Here is a 19,851-nt window from a genome sequence, read left to right on the forward strand (position 1 = left end):
GTGGTGAGAGGGGGGAGGCAGGTAGCCTGGTGGTTAGAGGGGGAGGCAGGTAGCCTGGTGGTTAGAGGGGGCGAGGCAGGTAGCCTGGTGGTTAGAGGGGGCGAGGCAGGTAGCCTGGTGGTTAGAGGGGGAGGCAGGTAGCCTGGTGGTTAGAGAGGGGGCGAGGCAGGTAGCCTGGTGGTTAGAGGGGCGAGGCAGGTAGCCTGGTGGTTAGAGGGGGCGAGGCAGGTAGCCTGGTGGTTAGAGGGGGGAGGCAGGTAGCCTGGTGGTTAGAGGGGGGAGGCAGGTAGCCTGGTGGTTAGAGGGGGCGAGGCAGGTAGCCTGGTGGTTAGAGGGGGCGAGGCAGGTAGCCTGGTGGTTAGAGGGGGAGGCAGGTAGCCTGGTGGTTAGAGGGGGAGGCAGGTAGCCTGGTGGTGAGAGGGGGAGGCAGGTAGCCTGGTGGTCAGAGGGGGGAGGCAGGTAGCCTGGTGGTTAGAGGGGGGAGGCAGGTAGCCTGGTGGTTAGAGGGGGCGAGGCAGGTAGCCTGGTGGTTAGAGGGGGCGAGGCAGGTAGCCTGGTGGTCAGAGGGGGGAGGCAGGTAGCCTGGTGGTTAGAGGGGGCGAGGCAGGTAGCCTGGTGGTTAGAGGGGGCGAGGCAGGTAGCCTGGTGGTTAGAGGGGGCGAGGCAGGTAGCCTGGTGGTTAGAGGGGGGAGGCAGTAACCGAAAGGTTGGTAGATCTAATCCCAGAGCTGACAAGGTAAAAGTCAGTCGTTCTGCCCCTGAGCAAGGCAGTTAACCCACTGTTCCTAGACCAGTTAACCCACTGTTCCTGGACCAGTTAACCCACTGTTCCTGGACCAGTTAACCCACTGTTCCTGGACCAGTTAACCCACTGTTCCTGGACCAGTTAACCCACTGTTCCTGGACCAGTTAACCCACTGTTCCTGGACCAGTTAACCCACTGTTCCTAGACCAGTTAACCCACTGTTCCTAGACCAGTTAACCCACTGTTCCTAGACCAGTTAACCCACTGTTCCTAGGCCGTCATTGTAAATACGAATTTGTTCTTAACTGACTTGCCTTGATACATTTTTTGAAATAAAATAAATGGTAATGGATCCTAAATAGGTACAAAAGTAGAAATATACAATATCCTTCTTTGCATATTTGGGTATTGTTCTCCACACTCGCAGTTACTTTAAGGAGCTCTGCCCCCAAACAAGACCAACTTTGGTTGGACCACACTACTGTTCAAAGGCTCTTACATATTGGAACTTATCCAGTCGCCTTCTCAATGGTACACACACACAACCCAAATGCATCGAGGCTTATAAATCCTTCTTTAACCTGTCTCTTCATCTACACTGACTTTAACCTGTCTCTTCCTCTTCCTCTACACTGACTTTAACCTGTCTCTTCCTCTTCCTCTACACTGACTTTAACCTGTCTCTTCCTCTTCCTCTTCACTGACTTTAACCTGTCTCTTCCTCTTCCTCTTCACTGACTTTAACCTGTCTCTTCCTCTACACTGACTTTAACCTGTCTCTTCATCTACACTGACTTTAACCTGTCTCTTCCTCTACACTGACTTTAACCTGTCTCTTCATCTACACTGACTTTAACCTGTCGTCTCTTCATCTACACTGACTTTAACCTGTCGTCTCTTCATCTACACTGACTTTAACCTGTCGTCTCTTCATCTACACTGACTTTAACCTGTCTCTTCCTCTTCATCTACACTGACTTTAACCTGTCTCTTCCTCTTCATCTACACTGACTTTAACCTGTCTCTTCATCTACACTGACTTCAACCTGTCTCTTCCTCTACACTGACTTCAACCTGTCTCTTCCTCTACACTGACTTCAACCTGTCTCTTCCTCTTCCTCTACACTGACTTTAACCTGTCTCTTCCTCTTCCTCTACACTGACTTTAACCTGTCTCTTCCTCTACACTGACTTTAACCTGTCTCTTCCTCTACACTGACTTTAACCTGTCTCTTCCTCTACACTGACTTTAACCTGTCTCTTCCTCTACACTGACTTTAACCTGTCTCTTCCTCTACACTGACTTTAACCTGTCTCTTCCTCTACACTGACTTTAACCTGTCTCTTCCTCTACACTGACTTTAACCTGTCTCTTCCTCTACACTGACTTTAACCTGTCTCTTCCTCTACACTGACTTTAACCTGTCTCTTCCTCTACACTGACTTTAACCTGTCTCTTCCTCTACACTGACTTTAACCTGTCTCTTCCTCTACACTGACTTTAACCTGTCTCTTCCTCTACACTGACTTTAACCTGTCTCTTCCTCTACACTGACTTTAACCTGTCTCTTCCTCTACACTGACTTTAACCTGTCTCTTCCTCTACACTGACTTTAACCTGTCTCTTCCTCTACACTGACTTTAACCTGTCTCTTCATCTACACTGACTTTAACCTGTCTCTTCCTCTACACTGACTTTAACCTGTCTCTTCCTCTACACTGACTTTAACCTGTCTCTTCCTCTACACTGACTTTAACCTGTCTCTTCCTCTACACTGACTTTAACCTGTCTCTTCCTCTACACTGACTTTAACCTGTCTCTTCCTCTACACTGACTTTAACCTGTCTCTTCCTCTACACTGACTTTAACCTGTCTCTTCCTCTACACTGACTTTAACCTGTCTCTTCCTCTACACTGACTTTAACCTGTCTCTTCCTCTACACTGACTTTAACCTGTCTCTTCCTCTACACTGACTTTAACCTGTCTCTTCCTCTACACTGACTTTAACCTGTCTCTTCCTCTTCCTCTACACTGACTTTAAAGTGGATTTAACAAGTGACGTCGATAACGGATCACAGCCTTCACCTGGATTCACCTGGTCAGTCTGTCATGAGATGTTGTTGTACAGTCTGTCTTTAAAGGAATGTGTGTTTTTGGTAACGGGATTTCAAGGCACAGGGCGATATTTCTTCAACTTGTAGAAGGCAGAGACATTTCTCCAACTAAATAGAAGTGATGATATTAGTTAACAGGTCTTTAAAACGGTGGTTCTGATGAATGGTTTTCTATATTCTGACGTGGTTCTGATACTATGTTCTGGTGAATGGTTTTCTATGTTCTGATGTGGTTCTGGTGAATGGTTTTCTATGTTCCGATGTAGTTCTGACGTGGTTCTGGTGAATGGTTTTCTATGTTCCGATGTGGTTCTGATGTGGTTCTGGTGAATGGTTTTCTATGTTCCGATGTGGTTCTGATGTGGTTCTGGTGAATGGTTTTCTATGTTCCGATGTAGTTCTGATGTAGTTCTGTTACCTTGTTCTGGTACAGTTGAAGTAGGAAGTTTACATACACTTAGGTTGGAGTCATTAAAACTCGTTTTTCAACCACTCCACATATTTCTTGTTAACCTCTAGCGTCGACCAATCCCGTATCCGGGAGCGTAATCATAGCCTCAAGCTCATTACCATAACGCAACGTTAATTATTCATGAAAATCGCAAATGAAATGAAATAAATATATTGTCTCACAAGCTTAGCCTTTTGTTAACACTGTCATCTCAGATTTTCAAAATATGCTATTCAACCATAGCAAAACAAGCATTTGTGTAAGAGTATTGATAGCTAGCATAGCATTAAGCCTAGCATTCAGCAGGCAACATTTTCACAAAAACAAGAAAAGCATTCAAATAAAATCATTTACCTTTGAAGAACCTCGGATGTTTTCAATGAGGAGACTCTCAGTAAGCTAGCAAATGTTCAGTTTTTCCAAAAATATTATTTGTGTAGGAGAAATCGCTCAGTTTTGTTCACGTTTGGCTAAGAAGAAAACCTGAAAATTCAGTCATTACAACGCCAAACTTTCTTCCAAATTAACTCCATAATATCGACAGAAACATGGCAAATGTTGTTTAGAATCAATCCTCAAGGTGTTTTTCGCATATCTATTTGATGATAAATCATTCATGGCAGTTGCCTTTCTCCTCTGAACCAAATGGAAAAATGCACGCAGCTGGAGATTGCGCAATAATTTCGATGGAGGACACCAAGCGGACACCTGGTCAATGTAGTCTCTTATGGTCAATCTTCCAATGATATGCCTACAAATACGTCACAATGCTGCAGACACCTTGGGGAAACGACAAAGTGTAGGCTCATTCCTGGCGCATTCACAGCCATATAAGGAGACATTGGAACACAGCGCATTCAAAATCTGGGGCACTTCCTGTATGAAATTTCATCTTGGTTTCCCCTGTAGCATTAGTTCTGTGGCACTCGCAGACAATATCTTTGCAGTTTTGGAAACGTCAGTGTTTTCTTTCCAAAGCTGTCAATTATATGCATAGTCAAGCATCTTTTTGTGACAAGATATCTTGTTTAAAACGGGAACGTTTTTTTTAATCCAAAAGTTAAAAGAGCGCCCCCTATATCGAAGAAGTTAACAAACTCTAGTTTTGGCAAGTCGGTGAGGACGTCTACTGTACAGGACACAAGTCATTTTTCACTATCACAATCCCAGTGGGTCAGAAGTTTACATACACAAGTTGACTGTGCCTTTAAACAGCTTGGGAAATTCCAGAAAAATGATGTCATGACTTTAGAAGCTTCTGATAGGCTCATTTATATAGTTTCAGTCAATTGGAAGTGTATTTCATGGCCTACCTTCAAACTCAGTGCCTCTGCTTGACATCATGAGAAAATCAAAATAAATCAGCCAAGATTTCAGAAAAACAACTGTAGACCTCCACAAGTCTGGTTCCTTGGGAGCAATTTCCAAACGCCTGAAGGTACCACGATCATCTGTACAAACAATAGTACACAAGTATAAACACCATGGGACCACACAGCCGTCATACCACTCAGGAAGGAGACCCGTTCTGTCTCCGAGAGATCAACGTACGTTGGTGGGAAAAGTGCAAATCAATCCCAGAACAACAGCAAAGGAGGTTGTGAAGATGCTGGAGGAAACGGGTACAAAATTATCTTGATCCACAGTAAAACAAGTCCTATATCAACATAACCTGAAAGGCTGCTCAGCAAGGAAGAAGCCACTGCTCTAAAACCGTCATTAAAAAAGCCAGACTACGGTATGCAACTGCACATGGGGACAAAGATCATACTTTTTGAAGAAATGTCCTCTGATGAAACAAATTACCATCGTTATGTTTGGAGGAAAAAGGGGGAGGCTTGCAAGCCCCAGAACACCATCCCAACAGTGAAACATGAGGGTGGCAGCATCATGTTGTGGGGGTGCTTTGCTGCTGGAGGGACTGGTGCACTTCATAAAATAGATGGCTTCATGAGGAAGGAAAATTGTGGATATTTTGAAGCAACATCTCAAGACATCAGTCAGGGAAGTTTAAGCTTGGTCGGAAATGGGTCTTCCAAATGGACAATGACCCCAAGCATACTTCCAAAGTTGTGGCAAAATGGCTTAAGGACAACAAAGTCAAGGTATTGGAGTGGCCGTCACAAAGCCCTGACCTCCAATTCTATAGAAGTGTTTTGGGCAGAACTGAAAAAGCGTGTGCGAGCCAGGAGGCCTACAAACCTGACTCAGTTACACCAGCTCTGTCAGGAGGAATGGGCCAAAATTCACTCAACGTATTGTGGGAAGCTTGTGGAAGGCTACCCGAAACGTTAGACCCAAGTTAAACAGTTTAAAGGCAATGCTACCAAATACTAATTGAGTGTATGTAAACTTCTGACCCACTGGGAATGTGATGAAAGAAATCCTTCTCTCTACTATTATTTCACATTCTTAAAATAAAGTGGTGATCCTAACTGACCTAACATGGAATTTTTACTAGGATTAAATGTCAGGAATTGTGAAACTTAGTTTAAATGTATTTGGCTAAGGTGTATGTAGTGTGTGTGTGTATGTGTGTGTATATTACACTGGAGTTTAGAGAGACGGTAGTGTGGGGGGAACACTAGACGGTAGTGTGGGGGGGGAACACTAGACGGTAGTGTGGGGGGGGACACTAGACGGTAGTGTGGGGGGGGAACACTAGACGGTAGTGTGGGGGGGGAACACTAGACGGTAGTGTGGGGGTGGAACACTAGACGGTAGTGTGGGGGTGGCACACTAGACGGTAGTGTGGGGGTGGCACACTAGACGGTAGTGTGGGGGGGGAACACTAGACGGTAGTGTGGGGGGGGGACACTAGACGGTAGTGTGGGGGGGGGTACACTAGACGGTAGTGTGGGGGTGGTACACTAGACGGTAGTGTGGGGGTGGCACACTAGACGGTAGTGTGGGGGGTACACTAGACGGTAGTGTGGGGGGTACACTAGATGGTAGTGTGGGGGGTACACTAGATGGTAGTGTGGGGTACACTAGACGGTAGTGTGGGGGGGGAACACTAGACGGTAGTGTGGGGGGTACACTAGACGGTAGTGTGGGGGGTACACTAGATGGTAGTGTGGGGGGGTACACTAGATGGTAGTGTGGGGGGACACTAGATGGTAGTGTGGGGGGGGACACTAGACGGTAGTGTGGGGGGGGACACCAGACGGTAGTGTGGGGGGGGGTACACTAGACGGTAGTGTGGGGGGGGACACTAGATGGTAGTGTGGGGGGACACTAGATGGTAGTGTGGGGGGACACTAGATGGTAGTGTGGGGGGACACTAGATGGTAGTGTGGGGGGGGACACTAGATGGTAGTGTGTGGGGGGAACACTAGACGGTAGTGTGGGGGGAACACTAGACGGTAGTGTGGGGGGAACACTAGACGGTAGTGTGGGGGGGGACACTAGACGGTAGTGTGGGGGGGTACACTAGACGGTAGTGTGGGGGGTACACTAGACGGTAGTGTGGGGGGGGGGACACTAGACGGTAGTGTGGGGGGGTACACTAGACGGTAGTGTGGGGGGTACACTAGACGGTAGTGTGGGGGGGGTACACTAGACGGTGGTGTGGGGGGAACACTAGACGGTAGTGTGGGGGGAACACTAGACGGTAGTGTGGGGGGTACACTAGACGGTAGTGTGGGGGAGTACACTAGACGGTAGTGTGGGGGGAGAACACTAGACGGTAGTGTGGGGGGAGAACACTAGACGGTAGTGTGGGGGGGGAACACTAGACGGTAGTGTGGGGGGGGGGTACACTAGACGGTAGTGGGGGGGGTACACTAGACGGTAGTGTGGGGGGGGACACTAGACGGTAGTGTGGGGGGTACACTAGACGGTAGTGGGGGGGGTACACTAGACGGTAGTGGGGGGGTACACTAGACGGTAGTGGGGGGGTACACTAGACGGTAGTGGGGGGGGTACACTAGATGGTAGTGGGGGGTACACTAGATGGTAGTGGGGGGGGTTGTGTTTGAATACTTGTTAACAGCTTGTTCCTTCTCTCCTCAGACGGACAGAACAAGGAGCCCCTCTGATCCCGAAGACCCAGGACGAGAACCACCATGGCTTAAACCCTGTGTTCCCACTAGACCCCTGACCCACTCCCTTGACCCCCCCCCTCACTGTCCCCGACCCCCTCCCTTGACCCCCCTGTCCCCAACCCCACCCCCAGTCTCTCCCCGGCCTCCCTAACCCCGTCCATGTAAGGGGTTGGGCAGCCCCCCCTCCCCGAATCCCACTGGAGCCATGATGAACCTCCAGAAGCACCAAACCATGGGCTCTGACCGGGACCTTCAGTCCTCCTCCTCAGTCAGCCTGCCCTCCGTCAAGAAGGCCCCCAAGAAGAGACGTCTGTCCATGGGGAACCTGTTCAGACGGCGCCGGGACCCCAAGAGGAAGTCCATGGAGCTCCACGGAGGAGGAGGGGTGGATGGTATCGCCAGCATAGACAGCATCCACTCAGACCTCATGCTGAACGATAAGAACTCTGCCTTCTCAGTGGCCGGAGCTGCCTGCACCTCCTCCCTCGGGCCGTCCTCCTCCTCCTCTTCCTCCCGGGGTCGAGAGCTGCTGGAGTGCCCTCTGTGCCTTCTACGTCACTCTCGGGACAGTTTCCCGGACATCATGACCTGCCACCACCGCTCCTGTGCGGATTGCCTGCGCCAGTACTTGCGAATAGAGATCAGTGAGTCGCGCGTCAACATCAGCTGTCCAGAGTGCTCCGAGCGGTTCAACCCCCACGACATCCGCATCATCCTGGGAGACCAGCCCCTCATGGAGAAGTACGAGGAGTTCATGTTGAGACGATGGCTGGTGGCCGACCCTGACTGTCGCTGGTGCCCTGCCCCAGACTGTGGGTAAGAACCTCCGCCCAGGCACGCTGGGCAGACTGAACCTCAGACACACAGGGCAGACTGAACCTCAGCTCAGACACACACTGGGCAGACTGAACCTCCGCTCAGACACACTGGGCAGACTGAACCTCCGCTCAGACACACACAGGGCAGACTGAACCTCAGCTCAGACACACACAGGGCAGACTGAACCTCCGCTCAGACACACAGGGCAGACTGAACCTCCGCTCAGACACACACAGGGCAGACTGAACCTCAGCTCAGACACACACAGGGCAGACTGAACCTCCGCTCAGACACACACAGGGCAGACTGAACCTCAGCTCAGACACACACAGGGCAGACTGAACCTCAGCTCAGACACACACAGGGCAGACTGAACCTCAGCTCAGACACACAGGGCAGACTGAACCTCAGCTGAGACACACACAGGGCAGACTGTGAACCTCAGCTCAGACACACACAGGGCAGACTGAACCTCAGCTCAGACACACACAGGGCAGACTGAACCTCAGCTCAGACACACACAGGGCAGACTGAACCTCAGCTCAGACACACACAGGGCAGACTGAACCTCAGCTCAGACACACACAGGGCAGACTGAACCTCAGCTCAGACACACACAGGGCAGACTGAACCTCAGACACACAGGGCAGACTGAACCTCAGCCCAGACACACACAGGGCAGACTGAACCTCAGCCCAGACACACACAGGGCAGACTGAACCTCAGACACACAGGGCAGACTGAACCTCAGCTCAGACACACACAGGGCAGACTGAACCTCAGCTCAGACACACACAGGGCAGACTGAACCTCAGCTCAGACACACACAGGGCAGACTGAACCTCAGCTCAGACACACACAGGGCAGACTGAACCTCAGCTCAGACACACAGGGCAGACTGAACCTCAGCTGAGACACACACAGGGCAGACTGTGAACCTCAGCTCAGACACACACAGGGCAGACTGAACCTCAGCTCAGACACACACAGGGCAGACTGAACCTCAGCTCAGACACACACAGGGCAGACTGCGAACCTCAGACACACACTGGGCAGACTGAACCTCAGCTCAGACACACACAGGGCAGACTGAACCTCAGCTCAGACACACACTGGGCAGACTGCGAACCTCAGCTCAGACACACACAGGGCAGACTGAACCTCAGCTCAGACACACACAGGGCAGACTGTGAACCTCAGCTCAGACACAGAGGGCTGGTCCACAGACATTTCTGGATCAGATGAAATCATGTTGCCAATATTAGCACAGTTGGCAATGGACTTGAAATAATTTTGTGGTCTAAGCCCCAGTAGTAGATACGAGTATAAATTCAGCCTTCTGTTGTCCCTGAAACCTGTTCTCAGGTTCCAAAATAAAATGAACACTTTAGGCCATTAGACAGACCTACTAAAGATCTAGCTGCTGCGGGTGTTTCAGTAGGGCCCTGAGCTCTGTTTGTCCCAGTGGGGGTCCCAGTGTTTCAGTAGGGCCTTGAGCTCTGTTTGTCCCAGTGTTTCAGTAGGGCCCTGAGCTCTGTTTGTCCCAGTGGGGGTCCCAGTGTTTCAGTAGGGCCCTGAGCTCTGTTTGTCCTTGTGGGGGTCCCAGTGTTTCAGTAGGGCTCTGAGCTCTGTTTGTCCCTGTGGGGGTCCCAGTGTTTCAGTAGGGCCCTGAGCTCTGTTTGTCCTTGTGGGGGTCCCAGTGTTTCAGTAGGGCTCTGAGCTCTGTTTGTCCCTGTGGGGGTCCCAGTGTTTCAGTAGGGCCCTGAGCTCTGTTTGTCCCAGTGTTTCAGTAGGGCCCTGAGCTCTGTTTGTCCCAGTGGGGGTCCCAGTGTTTCAGTAGGCCCTGAGCTCTGTTTGTCCCAGTGGGGGTCCCAGTGTTTCAGTAGGGCCCTGAGCTCTGTTTGTCCCAGTGGGGGTCCCAGTGTTTCAGTAGGCCTTGTGGGGGTCCCAGTGTTTCAGTAGGGCCCTGAGCTCTGTTTGTCCCTGTGGGGGTCACAGTGTTTCAGTAGGCCTTGTGGGGGTCCCAGTGTTTCAGTAGGGCCCTGAGCTTTGTTTGTCCCTGTGGGGGTCCCAGTGTTTCAGTAGGCCTTGTGGGGGTCCCAGTGTTTCAGTAGGGCCCTGAGCTCTGTTTGTCCCAGTGTTTCAGTAGGGCCCTGAGCTCTGTTTGTCCCTGTGGGGTCCCAGTGTTTCAGTAGGCCCTGAGCTCTGTTTGTCCCTGTGTTTCAGTAGGGCCCTGAGCTCTGTTTGTCCCAGTGGGGGTCCCAGTGTTTCAGTAGGCCTTGTGGGGGTCCCAGTGTTTCAGTAGGGCCCTGAGCTCTGTTTGTCCCTGTGGGGTCCCAGTGTTTCAGTAGGGCCCTGAGCTCTGTTTGTCCCTGTGGGGGTCCCAGTGTTTCAGTAGGGCCCTGAGCTCTGTTGGTCCCAGTGGGGGGTCCAGTGTTTCAGTAGGGCCCTGAGCTCTGTTTGTCCCTGGGTTTCAGTAGGGCCCTGAGCTCTGTTTGTCCCTGTGGGGTCCCAGTGTTTCAGTAGGGCCCTGAGCTCTGTTTGTCCCAGTGTTTCAGTAGGGCCCTGAGCTCTGTTTGTCCCAGTGTTTCAGTAGGGCCCTGAGCTCTGTTTGTCCCAGTGGGGGGTCCAGTGTTTCAGTAGGGCCCTGAGCTCTGTTTGTCCCTGGGTTTCAGTAGGGCCCTGAGCTCTGTTTGTCCCAGTGTTTCAGTAGGGCCCTGAGCTCTGTTTGTCCCTGTGGGGGTCCCAGTGTTTCAGTAGGGCCCGGAGCTCTGTTTGTCCCTGTGGGGGTCCCAGTGTTTCAGTAGGGCCCTGAGCTCTGTTTGTCCCTGGGTTTCAGTAGGGCCCTGAGCTCTGTTTGTCCCAGTGTTTCAGTAGGGCCCTGAGCTCTGTTTGTCCCTGTGGGGGTCCCAGTGTTTCAGTAGGGCCCTGAGCTCCGTTTGTCCCTGTGGGGGGTCCCAGTGTTTCAGTAGGGCCCTGAGCTCTGTTAGTCCCAGTGTTTCAGTAGGGCCCTGAGCTCTGTTTGTCCCTGTGGGGGTCCCAGTGTTTCAGTAGGGCCCTGAGCTCCGTTTGTCCCTGTGGGGGGTCCCAGTGTTTCAGTAGGGCCCTGAGCTCTGTTTGTCCCTGTGGGGGTCCCAGTGTTTCAGTAGGGCCCTGAGCTCCGTTTGTCCCTGTGGGGGTCCCAGTGTTTCAGTAGGCCCTGAGCTCTCTCTGGGGAGGAGAGTGTGTGTGCCTGTAACCTTCAGCTGTGTGTCTGGTCCTCTACTTGCCTGCTGCCTGTCTCAGTGGAACAATAGACTAGGGTAGAGCTGGCCTGCCTCAGTGGAACAATAGACCAGGGTAGGGCTGGCCTGTCTCAGTGGAACAATAGACCAGGGTAGGGCTGGCCTGTCTCAGTGGAACAATAGACCAGGGTAGGGCTGGCCTGCCTCAGTGGAACAATAGACCAGGGTAGGGCTGGCCTGCCTCAGTGGAACAATAGACCAGGGTAGGGCTGGCCTGTCTCAGTGGAACAATAGACCAGGGTAGGGCTGGCGTGTCTCAGTGGTACAATAGACCAGGGTAGGGCTGGCCTGTCTCAGTGGTACAATAGACCAGGGTAGGGCTGACCTGCCTCAGTGGAACAATAGACCAGGGTAGGGCTGGCCTGTCTCAGTGGAACAATAGACCAGGGTAGGGCTGGCCTGTCTCAGTGGAACAATAGACCAGGGTAGGGCTGGCCTGTCTCAGTGGAACAATAGACCAGGGTAGGGCTGGCCTGTCTCAGTGGAACAATAGACCAGGGTAGGGCTGGCCTGTCTCAGTGGAACAATAGACCAGGGTAGGGCTGGCCTGTCTCAGTGGAACAATAGACCAGGGTAGGGCTGGCCTGTCTCAGTGGTACAATAGACCAGGGTAGGGCTGGCCTGTCTCAGTGGTACAATAGACCAGGGTAGGGCTGACCTGCCTCAGTGGAACAATAGACCAGGGTAGGGCTGGCCTGTCTCAGTGGAACAATAGACCAGGGTAGGGCTGGCCTGTCTCAGTGGAACAATAGAGCAGGGTAGGGCTGGCCTGTCTCAGTGGAACAATAGAGCAGGGTAGGGCTGGCCTGTCTCAGTGGAACAATAGAGCAGGGTAGAGCTGGCCTGCCTCAGTGGAACAATAGAGCAGGGTAGGGCTGGCCTGTCTCCGTGGAACAATAGACCAGGGTAGGGCTGGCCTGTCTCAGTGGAACAATAGACCAGGGTAGGGCTGGCCTGTCTCAGTGGAACAATAGACCAGGGTAGGGCTGGCCTGTCTCAGTGGAACAATAGACCAGGGTAGGGCTGGCCTGTCTCAGTGGTACAATAGACCAGGGTAGGGCTGGCCTGTCTCAGTGGTACAATAGACCAGGGTAGGGCTGACCTGCCTCAGTGGAACAATAGACCAGGGTAGGGCTGGCCTGTCTCAGTGGAACAATAGACCAGGGTAGGGCTGGCCTGTCTCAGTGGAACAATAGACCAGGGTAGGGCTGGCCTGTCTCAGTGGAACAATAGACCAGGGTAGGGTTGGCCTGTCTCAGTGGAACAATAGACCAGGGTAGGGCTGGCCTGTCTCAGTGGTACAATAGAGCAAGGTAGGGCTGGCCTGTCTCAGTGGAACAATAGACCAGGGTAGGGCTGGCCTGTCTCAGTGGAACAATAGACCAGGGTAGGGCTGGCCTGTCTCAGTGGTACAATAGACCAGGGTAGGGCTGGCCTGTCTCAGTGGAACAATAGACCAGGGTAGGGCTGGCCTGTCTCAGTGGAACAATAGACCAGGGTAGGGCTGGCCTGTCTCAGTGGAACAATAGACCAGGGTAGGGCTGGCCTGTCTCAGTGGAACAATAGACCAGGGTAGGGCTGGCCTGCCTCAGTGGAACAATAGACCAGGGTAGGGCTGGCCTGTCTCAGTGGAACAATAGACCAGGGTAGGGCTGGCCAGGCATGTGGCCCTGCAGTGTGCTGTGTTTAGCTTTAAACCCGTTGTGTCTATAACCTACTAAACATAGCCAATATGCAGGGATAATGTATTGGGCGTGCTGAGCATAGCCGATAAGAAGGGATAATGTATTGGGCCTGCTGAGCATAGCCAATAAGCAGGGATAATGTATTGGGCCTACTGAGCATAGCCAATATGCAGGGATAATGTATTGGGCCTGCTGAGCATAGCCAATATGCAGTGATAATGTATTGGGCCTATAGCCTACTGAACATAGCCAATAAGCAGGGATAATGTATTGGGCCTGCTGAGCATAGCCAATAAGCAGGGATAATGTATTGGACCTACTGAGCATAGCCAATAAGCAGTGATAATGTATTGGGCCTATTGAGCATAGCCAATCAGCAGGGATAATGTATGGGGCCTACTGAGCATAGCCAATAAGCAGGGATAATCGAGACAAAGATGAACGGAGTGAAGCACAGAGAGATCCTTGATGAAAACCTGCTCCAGAGCGCTCAGTTACCTCAGACATGGACGAAGGTTCACCTTCCAAAAAGGGAAACGACCCTGAGCAGATGACGGTCAGTGCAGATACATTTTCTTGGTGGCTGAAGAAATGATTGGATTTCCTGACCCAAATATGACCATTTGATCATTTCTAAGGTTATAAAACCGCGTATGAATATGGTTTAGTTTGTTTTACTAAAGTAATAGATGAGTTTCTGCAAGTTATTCACCTCTAAAAACAATTAAGTTACAGCGACAACACTAGATCCGCTAGCTAGGTTAAAAAATAGCTTGTCTAATGTTACATGGAAACTTCCAGAACCAAAGGAAATGGAGAAATCATCAGATGGACAATTAACAGCAAAATATGGGTTTGGGTACTCTTCTTCAGAATGTAACTGGGCGGGGGGGGGGGATACTGCTATGGGGGATGGAGATTTAATGAGTACGGACAACAATGGTCACAACTTGCACCCCTCCAGTCCCCAGCTCAGGCCGTTACCTTACGGTCCCAGTACTCTGGTCAACCCCAGGGGGAAAAGATGAGGCCAAGAGGGTATGTCACTTCTTGAGATGCAAGATAATATCGTGATGCTTTTTGACAGCAACGATCGATGAAAGGGAACGTGACTTGGAGGGATATGGTTAGGGAGAATACAATGGACATTTAGGCCATGGAAAAAAAAAAACATCTGACTATCTTTTGGAGAAGTGAAACCCCTCAAAAGTGTAAGTTATCTGGCAGAAAAATGAGAAGGGGACGAAACTCGAGCAAAAGGTGAACGAGGAGGAGAGATCCCAGCGCAGGTGGAACCTGAGGCTCCATGGAATTCCAGAGCAGGCGGGTGAGGACATCAAATGCAGAGGTGTTGACATCTGTGGAGCGGTCATTCCAGAGTTGTTGACATCTGTGGAGCGGTCATTCCAGAGTTGTTGTCATCTGTGGAGCTGTCATTCCAGAGTTGTTGTCATCTGTGGAGCTGTCATTCCAGACTTGTTGACATCTGTGGAGCTGTCATTCCAGAGTTGTTGTCATCTGTGGAGCTGTCATTCCAGAGTTGTTGACATCTGTGGAGCTGTCATTCCAGAGTTGTTGACATCTGTGGAGCTGTCATTCCAGAGTTGTTGACATCTGTGGAGCTGTCATTCCAGAGTTGTTGACATCTGTGGAGCTGTCATTCCAGAGTTGTTGACATCTGTGGAGCTGTCATTCCAGAGTTGTTGACATCTGTGGAGCTGTCATTCCAGAGTTGTTGACATCTGTGGAGCTGTCATTCCAGAGTTGTTGACATCTGTGGAGCTGTCATTCCAGAGTTGTTGACATCTGTGGAGCTGTCATTCCAGAGTTGTTGACATCTGTGGAGCTGTCATTCCAGAGTTGTTGACATCTGTGGAGCTGTCATTCCAGAGTTGTTGACATCTGTGGAGCTGTCATTCCAGAGTTGTTGACATCTGTGGAGCTGTCATTCCAGAGTTGTTGACATCTGTGGAGCTGTCATTCCAGAGTTGTTGACATCTGTGGAGCTGTCATTCCAGAGTTGTTGACATCTGTGGAGCTGTCATTCCAGAGTTGTTGACATCTGTGGAGCTGTCATTCCAGAGTTGTTGACATCTGTGGAGCTGTCATTCCAGAGTTGTTGACATCTGTGGAGCTGTCATTCCAGAGTTGTTGACATCTGTGGAGCTGTCATTCCAGAGTTGTTGACATCTGTGGAGCTGTCATTCCAGAGTTGTTGACATCTGTGGAGCTGTCATTCCAGAGTTGTTGACATCTGTGGAGCTGTCATTCCAGAGTTGTTGACATCTGTGGAGCTGTCATTCCAGAGTTGTTGACATCTGTGGAGCTGTCATTCCAGAGTTGTTGACATCTGTGGAGCTGTCATTCCAGAGTTGTTGACATCTGTGGAGCGGTCATTCCAGAGTTGTTGACATCTGTGGAGCGGTCATTCCAGAGTTGTTGACATCTGTGGAGCGGTCATTCCAGAGTTGTTGACATCTGTGGAGCGGTCATTCCAGAGTTGTTGACATCTGTGGAGCGGTCATTCCAGAGTTGTTGACATCTGTGGAGCTGACATTCCAGAGTTGTTGACATCTGTGGAGCTGTCATTCCAGAGTTGTTGACATCTGTGGAGCTGTCATTCCAGAGTTGTTGACATCTGTGGAGCTGTCATTCCAGAGTTGTTGACATCTGTGGAGCGGTCATTCCAGAGCTGTTGACATCTGTGGAGCTGACATTCCAGAATCAAAAGCCAAACTACAGGAAAATGTGGACATCGTCCATCGTTTGGGATTCAAGGATTAAGAGACCGAGGACAACCATCATCCGGTTCACTAACAGATCTACACGGGATCTTCTCTGGAGGCGAGCGAAGAACAGATCTACACGGGATCTTCTCTGGAGGCGAGCGAAGAACAGATCGACACGGGATCTTCTCTGGAGGCGAGCGAAGAACAGATATACACGGGATCTTCTCTGGAGGCGAGCGAAGAACAGATCTACACGGGATCTTCTCTGGAGGCGAGCGAAGAACAGATCTACACGGGATCTTCTCTGGAGGCGAGCGAAGAACAGATCTACACGGGATCTTCTCTGGAGGCGAGCGAAGAACAGATCGACACAGGATCTTCTCTGGAGGCGAGCGAAGAATTGTGAGTTTCTCATCAAGCAAAACACTGAGGTTCACGGAGGATCTGACCTCAGCGGATAAAGAGAGGAACTGTGGCTGCTGGCGGCTGCAGCCTGAACGGCAGGAAAAAGACTTATTTTATCGGTGCAAGAATGGTCATCGATGGGAGAGAAACGCGGACACATCAGAACATTGGAGAGAGAGCCGAACTCGGACAGGACTGGAAAGCCAAAAAACTGCCGTAATTGCCCGTTGAAAAGCAGCCTTTTATTATAAAAAATGTAGACCAACACTTGAATGAGAAAAGGCTGACCTGAGAACTGGCTAAACTAAACACTAACTACGGGTGACTAACTGCTTATTGTAAGGTCTACACAATGCCTCCCCCTTGTGGGAGTAAGAATTTATTTTTTTGAACCTTTTTTTAATTAACTTGGCAAGTCGGTTTAAGAACAAATTCTTATTTACAAAGACTGCCTCCCCCGGACGACGCTGGACCAATTGTACGCCGCCCTGTGGGACGCCCAACCGCGGCCGGATTCAATGCAGCCCGGAGGAATGCTTCAGTAACTTTATGACCAGTATTTGTTGGTTTTATTTTGTTAGGGTTTTATTTTGTTAGGGTTTTATTTTGTTAGGGTTTTATTTTGTTAGGGTTTTATTTTGTTAGGTTTATTTTGTTAGGGTTTTATTTTGTTAGGTTTATTTTGTTTTATTTTGTCGGGTTTATTTTGTTTTTTATTTTGTCGGGTTTATTTTGTTAGGTTTATTTTGTTTTATTTTGTCGGGTTTATTTTGTTTTTTATTTTGTTGGGTTTATTTTGTTTTATTTTGTTTATTTTGTTTTATTTTGTTGGGTTTATTTTGTCGGGGTTTATTTTGTCGGGTTTTATTTTGTCGGGTTTATTTTGTTGGAGGTTTATTTTGTCGGGTTTATTTTGTTGGAGGTTTATTTTGTCGGGTTTTATTTTGTCGGGTTTATTTTGTTGGAGGTTGTTAATTAGGGGGTGAAATCCTTTAGAGTTACATATCCTGGGGAAAAGCTGATATTAGCATAACAAGGTTGTTGGTTGAAGTTTATGTCTTAATCTCTTTCTTCAATTCATGTCAGGGGTATTCGTCATTTACTCAAACGTAAGGCTATTTTCCTGCAAACGATTTAACACAGACTTGTACTTTCTACAAGAGACTCATGCTTGTTCTTCCGATCTATCTGTTTGGAAAAATCAATGGGGTAACGATATCTGATTATCATATGGCAACAACCACTCTGCAGGTGTAGTGGTTTTAAGAGGTGCATTTAAAGGGGAGGTCATCAGTAGTAAGACTCACCACTCTGCAGGTGTAGCAGTTTTAAGAGGTACATTTAAAGGGGAGGTCATCTGTAGTAAGACTCCCCACTCTGCAGGTGTAGCGGTTTTAAGAGGTGCATTTAAAGAGGAGGTCATCAGTAGTAAGACTCACCACTCTGGACATTGGTTAATTTTAACAGTGAAATGTTTTTTATTAGGGAATATTTATGCATCCAACAACAAACAGGATTTTATTTCAAGAAGAGATGAATAGAGTTGAAGGTGTATTTCAGGAGAAAATGATCTCAGGTGGAGATGTTAATTCTGTATCTAACGTGCTGATTGACAGATCCAGGTTAATCCTGAGTTTTTATCATCTATTTCTTGGGGATTAGTCAATATTTGGAGATCTCCATATCCTGAGAAAAAAGGACTTCACTTGGTGTAACAAGGACATGTCCAGACTGCCAAGAGTTGACTTCTCATTCATTAGATAACACTGTAGTCAAGGTATCCATTGAACCATCCAAATCTTACCGATCGTAAAGTTTTTTATATTTTTATCTAGGCAATTCAGTTAAGGAACAGTGGGTTAACTGCCTGTTCAGAGGCAGAACAACAGATTTGTACCTTGTCAGCTCGGGGGTTTGAACTTGCAACCTTCCGGTTACTAGTCCAACACTCTTACCACTAGGCTACCCTGCCGCCCCTACACTCTAACCACTAGAATACCCTGCTGCCTCTACACTCTAACCACTAGGCTACCTGCCACCTCTACACTCTAACCACTAGGCTACCTGCCACCTCTACACTCTAACCACTAGGCTACCCTGCCGCCTCTACACTCTAACCACTAGGCTACCCTGCCGCCTCTACACTCTAACCACTAGGCTACCCTGCCGCCTCTACACTCTAACCACTAGGCTACCCTGCCGCCTCTACACTCTAACCACTAGGCTACCCTGCCGCCTCTACACTCTAACCACTAGGCTACCCTGCCGCCTCTACACTCTAACCACTAGGCTACCCTGCCGCCTCTACACTCTAACCACTAGGCTACCCTGCCGCCTCTACACTCTAACCACTAGGCTACCCTGCCGCCTCTACACTCTAACCACTAGGCTACCCTGCCGCCTCTACACTCTAACCACTAGGCTACCCTGCCGCCTCTACACTCTAACCACTAGGCTTACCCTGCCCCCTCTACACTCTAACCACTAGGTTACCCTGCCACCTCTACACTCTAACCACTAGGCTACCCTGCCGCCTCCACACTCTAACCACTAGGCTTACCCTGCCCCCTCTACACTCTAACCACTAGGCTTACCCTGCCCCCTCTACACTCTAACCACTAGGCTACCCTGCCGCCTCTACACTCTAACCACTAGGTTACCCTGCCGCCTCTACACTCTAACCACTAGGTTACCCTGCCGCCTCTACACTCTAACCACTAGGCTTCCCTGCCGCCTCTACACTCTAACCACTAGGCTACCCTGCCACCTCTACACTCTAACCACTAGGCTACCCTGCCCCCTCTACACTCTAACCACTAGGCTACCCTGCCCCCCCTATTAATGGATCCTATTAATGGATCTGAAGTTAATAAACAGAGTTATTGGAAACTCCATAGTAGACTGTTGGATCCATTTCAAGATGGATGCCAAACATATTATACAAGACAATTGGAGGGAAGCCCAACTATCTTAGTCTTATGGAAAATATTGTAAATGAATGAAGTATGAGACAAACAGCCATGAAGAGAGGTAATGAAATGGCTGAACTTAAAAGATTTGAGGGAAGATAAACTTATTAAGGAAATACTTTCTCTAATATCTATGGACCTTGATGAAGAAGGAAATGCTGTTATTCTCTTTACAATTAGAAATGGACCGGATGTATAGAGAGAGAGCAGAAGGAGATGGTTGGAGGGTCTGTTATTCTCTTTACAAATAGAAATGGACAGGATGTATAGAGAGAGAGCAGAAGGAGATGGTTGGAGGGGCAGTTATTCTCTTTACAACTAGAAATGGACCGGATGTATAAAGAGAGAGAGCAGAAGGAGATGGTTGGAGGGTCTGTTATTCTCTTTACAACTAGAAATGGACAGGATGTATAGAGAGAGAGCAGAAGGAGATGGTTGGAGGGTCTGTTATTCTCTTTACAACTAGAAATGGACAGGATGTATAGAGAGAGAGCAGAAGGAGATGGTTGGAGGGGCAGTTATTCTCTTTACAACTAGAAATGGACAGGATGTATAGAGAGAGAGCAGAAGGAGATGGTTGGAGGGTCTGTTATTCTCTTTAC

The 19,851-nt window shown here is 49.5% G+C and overlaps 1 protein-coding gene across 1 annotated transcript in view; it reads left to right on the plus strand.

The window, feature by feature from the left end:
• Positions 1–7,483: 7,483 nt before the first annotated feature.
• Positions 7,484–19,851, plus strand: part of LOC135529107 (E3 ubiquitin-protein ligase RNF19A-like) — a gene marked incomplete at its 3' end in the record, with an annotated part of 74,029 nt that continues 61,661 nt past the window's right edge. Inside the window, 1 exon segment of the mRNA XM_064958003.1 lies at positions 7,484–8,174. Within this exon segment, the coding sequence (XP_064814075.1) occupies positions 7,564–8,174 (611 nt within the window).

The sequence above is a fragment of the Oncorhynchus masou genome, unplaced genomic scaffold (assembly GCF_036934945.1).
Source record: "Oncorhynchus masou masou isolate Uvic2021 unplaced genomic scaffold, UVic_Omas_1.1 unplaced_scaffold_1097, whole genome shotgun sequence".
In the NCBI taxonomy this organism is placed as follows: Eukaryota; Metazoa; Chordata; class Actinopteri; order Salmoniformes; family Salmonidae; genus Oncorhynchus; species Oncorhynchus masou.